This window comes from Hyaena hyaena, unplaced genomic scaffold, assembly GCF_003009895.1.
Source record: "Hyaena hyaena isolate Hyena2069 unplaced genomic scaffold, ASM300989v1 scaffold_398, whole genome shotgun sequence".
Classification (NCBI taxonomy): Eukaryota; Metazoa; Chordata; class Mammalia; order Carnivora; family Hyaenidae; genus Hyaena; species Hyaena hyaena.
The window spans coordinates 1,145,728-1,156,284 of NW_024081032.1; the positions used below are offsets into that span (position 1 = coordinate 1,145,728).

Here is a 10,557-nt window from a genome sequence, read left to right on the forward strand (position 1 = left end):
TGGTTAAATGCATTTTACTCTACTTAGTTTCTAGTAACAGGAGTAGAGAACCATGGATTGAGGGTGTATAAGGACAAGTGGGGGGGAGATTTGGCAGCAAATGAGGCATCACAGCCCCAGCAGCCACAACGATGCCAGGAAGGACTGTGTACTCCGGGAGAGGCTCTGCTGAGTTTACCAAGTGCTGTGTGCCCTCGGCGGTATGGCTCCTTTCCCAAGGGGAAGAGGTTGCAGAAGTGTCACACATACTATGAATACAAGTCCCATTAAGAGCTTCTCCCTTGGTTAAAAATACGAAATTAATTCTTGTTAAATGCAGAGTTTCACGAGTTTTGACGAATGCACTTTAAGTGGCCAGTGCTACAGCCACAACATCTCCATCACCCAAAAATGTTCTCTGCTGCTTTTCGCCTGCTTTCCACAGCAAGGATCGAACAGTTTTCTGTGCCTCTAATTTTGTTTTTTCCATAATATCCTAAATGGAACCACATAGCATGTTTTTGCTGTGTAGCTTCTTTAGCTTCACAAAATACCTTCAAAAATGCTTATTTATTGAGAGATAGAGACAGAGATAGAGAGAGAGGAAGAGACAGAGAGAGAGAGAGAGAGAGAGAGAGAGAGAGAAAGGGAATCCCAAGCAGCCTCCATGTCATCAGCACAGAGCACCATGTATGGCTCAGTGCCATGAACCTATGAGATCATGACCTGACCCCAAATCAGGAACTGGACACTCAAATGACTGAGCCATGCAGGTGCCCCTGGGTTCACAAAATACGTTTAAGTTAGTTCCATGCATGTGCTGCATATCAGTGGCTCATATGTTTTATTGCTGAGTAGTATTCCATATAATGTTACATAATAGTTTATCCATTTATCTAGGGATAGACATTTGGGTTATTTTCATCTTTGGCTATTATAAATAAAGCTGCTGTGAACATTCACATACAGGTCTTAATTTGGACCAATATTTTCTTTTCTATTGGGAAAATATCTAATTGGAATAAATGGGATTATTGGGTCAAATGGTTAAGCACGTGTTAACCGTGTAAGACACTGACAAACTGTTTTTCAGGTGTAAGTGCTCCAGTGGCTCCACATTCTCACCAAGGCTTAGTATCGCCAACCTACTGAATTGTATCGATTACAGTAGGTGCGTAACGCTATCTCATTGTGTTTAAAATTGAACTTCCCAAATGAATAATGATGTGGACAAGCATCTTCTCATGTGCTGATTGGCCATCTGTATATCTTCTTTGTTACTGTGTCTGTTCAAATCATTTGCCCGATTTGTATTGGGTAGTTTGTCTTTTTATTATTGAGAGGTGGGGCACCTGGCCGTCCGACGTCAGCTCAGGTCATGATCTCGCAGTTCGTGAGTTCGAGCCCCGTGTTCTGCCAGCCAGCTCAGAGCCTGGAGCCTGTTTCAGATTCTGTGTCTCCCTCTCTCTCTGGCCCTCTACTGCTCGTGCTGTCCCTCTCTCTCTCTCTCTCAGAAATAAATAAAACATTAAAAAAATATTATTGAGAGGTAAGATCTTTTTTCCTCCATTCCATTGATCTATCCATCTTTACACCAAGCCTCCAACTCTGTTCATCTTTTATTTGTTTTGGCTGTTAGTCCTTTGTATTTTCGCCGAAATTTAAAAATAAGCTTGTTAATTTCTATAAAAACAACAACAACAACAACAAAATAGCCTGCTGAGGAGAACTAACATCTTAACCATGCTAGGTCCTCTGATCCATGAATACATATTTCTGCATTTACTTTTTTTAAGTTATTTTACTGAAACATTTTGTAGTTTTTACCATACATGTCTTTCACAAATTTTATTAAGTACAACCCTATGTAGTTCATGTTTTTGATACTATTATAATGGCTTTGCTTTATTTAAGCTTCCAATATTTCACATACATTATAAATAAATGCTGTTAAATAGATTTTTGGTTTTTTACACAGGATGCATGTGTTTATGATCCTTTTTCTATAATTGATTTTCGAATACTGACCTCATATCATGTGACTTTGCTAACTTCACTTACGATTCTATCTTTTTTCAAACATCTTCAATACTCTACTTGCCTAACTGAACTGGCTAAGACCTCCAGCCCAATACTGAATACAAGCAGTGAGTGAGAATATCCTTGCAGTGTTTCTGATCTAGTGGGAAAGTTTTGGAAGTTACTGTTTTGTTTTTTTTTAAACACTTTTTTCCAAGTCAGAGAAACAAAAGCAAATAGATAAACTCAAACTCAAACCAAAGCTTACTGTTTTCATTATTAAATGACAATTATTAAAAGAAAGAAGATATTCAAGTTGAGGCTATATAATCACTAAAGAATTATGCTTAGACGCAGTATGATTTTCCTCTTTAAAACCTAAGAAATGTAAGCTATATATTTTTCATGATTTTAAAGAAAAAAATAAAAATTGGAATCTTATGAATCTTATGTTAAATTCGGTACCAACTGCAAATACACACTGGCTTTTTATGCATTAATTAATTATATCCTAAATGCTTTCAAAGGATTGATAAAGGTTTATTTTAGGCAAATGATTAATTTATTTCAAAGGGTACTCAAATTCCATAATTTAAAAAAGTCTTTCCTATTTGCTTTATAGTTCAATTCATATTTTAATAATTTAAAATCCAATTATTATTGCCAAGATATCATAGGCAATTTTACATCCCATTAACCTTGCTTTGTTTTAATTATAAAGATCCTTTGTTAGATTCCTTTAAATGATCCAGTTTATAATTTCAGGCTGTCCTAGGGAGTACTTTAATTCAGCTGCACATTCATCAACTGTTTTTGTCCTGTTAATTGTAGACAACCACACAATTGCTTTCTCCAGCTATGATTGATGAATTATATTCACGGGTATAGCTGTTAAGTAGGATAAACATTTATAACAATTTCCACTTAAAGATTTTTAACTTCATTTCCACAAGGACAAATTAAAGACTGATATTCTAATGACCAAGAGAAAATGTTTGTTATATGCTTCATCTTAAACTATTAGAAAAAGTTAAGAAAAATACTATGTGTCCGTGCAAATGAGATAGAAGAGGGTATGAAGAATCTTTTTTTTTTTTTTAAATTTTTTTTAACGTTTTATTTATTTCTAGGAGAGAGAGAGACAGCATGAGCAGGGGAGGGTCAGAGAGAGAGGGAGTCACAGAGTGAAACAGGCTCCAGGCTCTGAGCTGGCAGTCAGCACAGAGCCCGACGCAGGGCTCGAACCCACGAACCGCGAGATCATGACCTAAGCGAAAGTCGGACGCTTAACCGACTAAGCCACCCAGGCGCCCCGAGCGTATGAAGAACCTAATATGTGTTTAGCACACAGCAAGCCTCAACAAATAGAAGACAGATAACCTAATTATCTTTACTGTAAGTACATCCCAACCATCCAAATATAATATATGTATGCATTTTAAATGTCTGTTTTTGAGAGAGAGAGCCCAAGTGGGGGAGGTACAGAGAGAGAGGGAGACAACATCTGCAGCGGGCTCCGCACTGACAGCAGTAATGCTGGGGCTTGAACTCACGAATGGTGAAATCATGACCTGAACTGAGGTCGGATGCTCAACCGACTGAGCCACCCATGAGCCCCTATAGATGAGCTTTTTAAAAATCTGGAACTCCCAGGTTCAAATTTATGAAAGAGAAAGATCTGAGTGAAAGGAAATGAGGCAAACTAAACTTCCATAATAATAAAACTTCCATTTTTAAGAGCCTATATTGCAGCAGTTATAATAAATGTCATATATTATTTCTAACATTCAGAGAAAAGGGGCAGGGAAGGTCTTCCAAAAACTACCCCCACTACCCCCAAAAAACCCACCTGCAGCAACAACCCTCTCTTTCCCCTTCTTGGCCAATCTCCTCAGAGTGACATGCTCATGTCCCACTCACTCCTCAGCTCAAGACAACCCAGCTCCTGCCCCAGTACTCTACTTACACCCCCACTTTCTCTGAAGCCATTCCCTTAAGTATCTGCTCCCGCAGTACCCTCTACTCTGGCATATTTATTATGTCAGTTGTCCCCACTGGCCTGTAGGCTCTCTTACTGCAGGGCTTGGGTCTCTACGCGGCATCCTCAGCATACAGGTGTCAACAGCGTTCGTGTGGATGGAACCAACATGACCATCCTGTCACCGAATCCAGCGGGCCCTCTCCTCCTAACTTAAAAACCCTCTTGTGGGGGCGCCTGGGTGGCCCAGCAGTTAAAGGCCTGACTCTTGGTTTCAGCTCAGGTCTCATAGTTCGTGGGTTCAAGCTCTACGTCAAGCTCCATGCTGATGGTGTGGAGCCTGCTTGGGAGTCAGTCTCTCTCTCTCTCTCTCTCTTTCTCAAAATGAATAAAAAAATAAAAAAAAAAAACACCTTCTGTTGACTGCTCATTCCTTCTCAAACATTCTACTCACCATTCTTTTCTTAATTCCTTCAAAAAATATTTGTGGTGGTGAACTATGTGCTATTATTCCAGAAACCAGGAATATATCGGCAAAGAAGGCACAAGTTCTTAAGGCCAAGTACGTTTTGGTGAGGAAGATAGAAGTGAAGAGTGAAAATAATTTGAGATGGTGTTATTAAATGTTAAAACAGAGTCATGTGATGGAAGTGTGGTAACTCAGTAAGATGCAAGGGGGCCTCTCTGAGAGGGTGACATTTAAGCTGATTCCTGAATCACAAACAGCAGACAACCATGTACAGCTGTGGGGAAGGAGGATTCCCAGCAAAAACAGTAGTAAAAGGCGGCGTGTCACGTTCTCTGCTCCTTCCACACAGGCTCCCTGAGCAGCACATCTGTATCTTTAGCTCCTGTTTACCACATTTAAGCTCAGGACTTCTAAATCCAAATCCCCATTCTACCTGTCTCTTTGGAGACCCAAATTCAAGATGTCTATTCAACACTTCCACTCAGAAATTTCACAGGTGCTACAAAATCAGTGTAACCAAAAGCGAAAAGCGAAACCACATCCCACCCAACCCATATTCTTCCTTCTCTACTGTTCCAAGTAAACTATACTTACAGTATAAACTATCCAGCTACTAAAGCCAGAGATCAAGTTATCTTCGACCCCCTCTTTTCCCTCTTACAACCCAATCAGCATTTCTCTAGACTTAATTTTCAAACGACACTTGAACTCTGTACACTTCTTCCTTCCTCACAGCCACCATTAGTCAGTCTATGACACCAGCATCTTACACAAGATTTCTGAATCTCAGATTAGTTTCAGTCCGGAGTCTACTTGCTACACTGTAGATTATGCCCAGCTTTAATAATATCACAGCACCCTTAGCACAGCTTAGAAACCCCTTTATGGCATGACCCTTACCAGCCACCCTTGCCAAGACGGGATGACCGCACCTCTATGTGGCTGGTGTACAACAGGCACTTACATAGCTTTTGGCTGAATAGAAAGAGCAGCTTAGCAATATGTCTTACTGTCTCTTGCCTCCAGGCTTTGGTATCACACTATTCCTTGGCCCAGAATTTTATTCCTCTATTTTTATTTTCTTTCCCTTAGCTGTGTCATAACCATCTCTCAGTTCTCAATTAAGATGGCATTTTATTTGTATTTTGAACCTTGTTTTGTTTTATAGACTATTTTTAGAGTAATTTTAGGTTCACAGCAACCTTGAGCAGAAGATACAGAGATTGCCCAGATATCCCCTCCTTACACACAGGCTCTCCTCCATTAACACCGTCCCCTACCAGAGTGGTACATTTGTCACAAATGATGAACCTACATTAGGACAGCATTATCACCCAAGGTCCGGAGTTCACCTTAGGGTTCACTCTTGATGTTGTACCTTCTATGGGTTTTGACAAATGTATCATGACATGTATCCACTATCATAGGATCAAGCAGACTAGATTCACTGGCCTAAAAATCCTCTGTGCTCTGCCTATGTATTTATGCCTTCCTCTTCCATAAGTCCTGACAACTACTAATCTTCTTACTGTCTCCTTGGAGACACAGATAGTCATATAGTTGAAATCATATCATATGCAGTCTTTTCAGATCGGCTTCTTCCACTTAGTATTAAGCAATTAAAGTCTCTCCATATCTTTTCACGCCTTGACAGCTCATTTCTTGTTATCACTAAATGATAAATATCCCATTGTCTGGATGTACCACATGAATTGATGGGTATCAGTTTATCCATTCATCTACTAAAGGACATCTTGGTTGCTTCCAAATTTTGACAATTATGCATAAAGAGGCTGGAAACATCTGTGTGAGGGTTTTTATGTAAACATGTTTTCATTTCCTTTGAGTACATACAAGGGAGAATGGCTGCTGGATCTACAGTAAGAATATGTTTAGTTTTAGGATAAACTACCCACCCATTTTTGCAATGTGGCTGTGTCATTCTGCATTCTTACCACCAATGAATGAGAGTTCCTGTTGCTCCCCATCCTTGTCAGCATTTGTTATCTTCAGTTTTTCAGATTTTGGCCATTCTAAACGGTGTGTAGTACTATTCATTGTCGTTTTGAGTTGCATTTCCCTGACGACATATGATGACAGGCATCTTTTCCTATGCTTATTTGCCACAGGTAGATATTCTTTGCTGAGGTGTCTGTTGATATCTTTGGCTCATTTTTTAAACCAGTTTGTTTATCTTCTTATTGTGAAGTTTTAAGAATTCTTTGTCTATTTTAGATAACAATCCTTTATCAGAAGTATCTTGTGCAAATATTTTTCCCCAGTCCATGGCTTGTTTTATTTTTTCTCTTGACATTGACTTTAACAGAAGTTTTTAATTGTTTGTAAATGTTTATTTATTAATGAGAGAGAGAGAGAGCGAGAGAGAGAGTGCATGGGTGAGTTGGGGAGGAGCAGAGAGAGAGGAGGAAAAGGTATCCAAAGTGGGCTCTGTGCTGACAGCAGAAAGCACGATGCAGGGCTTGAACTCATGAACAATGAGATCATGACCTGAGCCAAAGCCAGATGCTTAACTAACTGAGCCACCCAGGCGCCCCAGAAGTGTTTAATTTTGAATGAAGTCCAGATTATCAACTCTTTCATGGATTATGTGTTTGGTTATGTATTTAAAAAGTCATCGCCAAATACAAGGTCATCTAGATTTTTTCCCATGTTATCTTCCAGGAGTTTTATAGTTCTGCATTTTACATTCACATCTCTGATCTACTTTGAGTAATTTTTATGAAGGGTATGATTTTGTGTCTAGATTTACTATTATTTTTTTTGCATGTGGATGTCCAACACCGTTTGTTGAAAAGGCAATATTTGTTCTATTGTATTTGCTTTTCTCCGATAAATTTTTTGAAAACCCAGATAGTCCTACCACCTGCGGAACACACCCCTCTAGCCTCGATCAGGTGCCTTGTCTTACACTTGTATTAATGCTTATATCACCTCTATCACAGACCCCTTGTAATACTGTGTGTATTACTCTAATATTTGTCTCTCCTCCAGAATTCAGAATCATGTTTGTATAATTCACTTCTCTATTCCCACCTCCTATAAGAGTATTTGGTATGTAGTATAGGCACTGAATAGATTTTTGCTGTATTAACATACACATGATCTGTTCTTTCCTATTTATAGCTAGTCATGTTTCAATGTTTGTTTCAAAGTCCTCTTTATTGGAGGAACAACTGGTATGAAAAATGAAAACAAATTCTAGAATGGCACAAAGAGCATTATGAGGATTTTGGAGATTCACAGGGACTAAAATGTAAAAAAATTATAACTACTTTCTGTAATTCTAACTCTTATCCTAAAACAAAACAAAATGAATTCCAAATTCTACCAATGAGTAATAAAACAGTATCAGACGCTAAGACCTCTGGTATTAGCAAATCTACCCTTTCCTTTTCTAAGACAATAGTTATAAGTGCTGAAGATTCAATTATATTAAGTCCTCAGGGATACTGATGACATGATAATTTTTGTTTTTTACTTCACAGTTGAAACAAATAGACAAGCATGTATGTGAATTGAGAGGTTTCTATAACTAAAATGAAAATAAATAGTCTGGCAAATTTTCTTCTTATATTTTTCATTGCCTTAAGATGGATAATAATTATTATCAATTCTTATCACAACAAAGTTTTATAAGAACTCTAGTATGTTATTATGTAAAATTAGTATTTATGTTATAAAAGAAAACTGATATTTTCCTGTATCCTTTGCTTTGCAATAAATGTAAAATTTATTTTAACTTCTAGAGTTGTATTATTATGACTAAAAATAATTCAGTCATGGAATATGTAAATGAGAAATATACAATAAAATAAATTACCTTAAAAAGGTTATGTCTTTAAATTATAATAAACTGATGAAAAAAATAATACTAAAAAAGTAATACTAAAGTACATTTAAGTTAATCTTTTTTTTTTCTTTTGGAAGAGAGAGTGAGCATGAGTTAGGGAGAGGGGGAGAGAGAGAAAGAGAGAGAATCTAAAGCAGGCTCCATGCTACGCATGCAGCCGGACACAGGGTTTGATTCTATGACCTTGGGATCATGACCTGAGCCGAAATCAAGACTCGGACACTCAACTGACTGAGCTACCTAGGTGCCCCTAAGTTAAATTTTTAAATGGGTTTCTATACAATATATAAACTAATTTTCAAGGAATATCTTGTAAAATATTCTTTCATGACACTTCCTTTGATAAAAAAGTTTTATATACAGTTAGTATTATTCCATTATCAGTTTAATAAAACCAGTTACAAATAAGAAATAAATAGATTATGCCAAATATGCAGTCATTATTTTCCGACGAATACATCATATCATAGAAAAGAACTGTAAAGGATACAGGTCTTTGGCTGACAGAAGCTGTAAGTGTCAAACTGGTGACAGTTACATCTACCTTAATGTATCCACTGCCAATAAAGTATTGCAAAAATCACAGTAAACAACTGTTTATCATGAAGTGATAAAGACAAAAATGGGCTCAAACATAAATTTACTGACAGATTCATTTTAACACAGTGTGGAGATTCCTCAAAAAATTAACAATAGAACTCCCCTATGACACAGCAATAGCATCGCTAGGAATTTACCCAAGGGATACAGGAGCGCTGATGCATAGGGGCACATGTACCCCAATATTCACAGCAGCACTCTCAACAATAACCAAATCATGGAAAGAGCCTAAGTGCCATCAACGGACGAATGGATCAAGAAGATGTGGTTTATCTATACCATGGAATACTACATGGCAATGAGAAAGAATGAAATCTGGCCATTTGTAGCAACATGGATGGAACTTGAGGGTGTTATGCTGAGCGAAATAAGTCAGGCAGAGAAGGACAGATACCATATGCTTGCACATATAGGTGGATTAGGAGGAACTTAATGGAGGACCATGGGGGAGAAGAAGGGGAAAAATAGTGGGGGAGAGGGAAGGAGGCAAACCATGAGAGACTCTTGAATGCCAAGAACAAACTGAAGGCAGATGGGGGTGGGGGGAGGGGAAAGGAGGTGATGGGCATGAAGGAGGCACTTGGAATGAGCACTGGTGTTAAATGGAAACCAACTTGACAATAAACTATAAAAAAACAAAAACAAAACACACACACACACACACACACACACACACACACACACACAAAACCAATGGTATATATAAATTCCCAGCCTGGCTGTTCTCCTTCCCATATTTAATACCCTTCACATTTTAAGCTGAGTATCAGAGAGCATGATATGTTCAGATAAAACTCCTTCACATGAACGGAGATGGGCTGTAGGAGTGAACGCCGAGCACGGCTTTGAAAACAGATGGAGTGGCAGATGGGCTTGCAAAGTGGGCTCACTTGATCTGTGTTAAACAACTTTACTACCCAGTAATCCGAGGCTCCAATCACACAAAAACCTTAGAAAGTCTGTTCCTTTATTTCACACATGTTTTTCCCCCACCCCAAAATAAATGATTAGTATCTTAAACTTTTGTTTCTTTGAAGCTTAATTACCTGTATGATAAATGATTTAAATAAAATATTTCCTTATATGTTTTTGGAACAGATGGTAGGAGAGCAATCCTAGTGGAATAAAATGTACACGAACTAATTGTCTAAAAATTGTAAAATTAATTACCTTCCTTCATTGATGAGTTCAATAAATGCAAGTCCTGCATTCTTCTGAATAGAATTTTGCCATTCCTAAAAGGAAAAACCAAACCAAATATAAGGAAAATGAGCACATAAACAAAAATCATATCTGGTTTAAGGACCAAGTTGATGTTGTTAATAACTTCCACATAATATCAGTTCTAAATCTGTGAAAAATATTTTTAACAAATGTTATTTTGTAGGATGTCTGATTTTTAAAAGTAGCTGCATATTACTTAGTTTAGAAGGTGCTTTTGAATTCCTAGTACATTTCAGGTTTGATGCAGACTGAGACAGAAAGAGAAACAAAGGTATAGAAGGCTCTCAGCACAAAGCTTCCTTCCAAAAGAAACCCAGAAAGAAGGAAAGAAAGAAAGAAAGAAAGAAAGAAAGAAAGAAAGAAAGAAAGAAAGAAAGAAAGGAAGGAAGGAAGGAAGGAAGGAAGGAAGGAAGGAAG

The 10,557-nt window shown here is 37.8% G+C and overlaps 1 protein-coding gene across 1 annotated transcript in view; it reads right to left on the minus strand.

Moving 5' to 3' along the window:
- Positions 1–10,557, minus strand: part of NBEA (neurobeachin) — a 693,804-nt gene that overhangs the window by 340,011 nt on the left and 343,236 nt on the right. Inside the window, exon 35 of the mRNA XM_039251874.1 lies at positions 10,087–10,151. Within this exon, the coding sequence (XP_039107805.1) occupies positions 10,087–10,151 (65 nt within the window). The remainder of the gene's footprint in view (positions 1–10,086; positions 10,152–10,557) is intronic.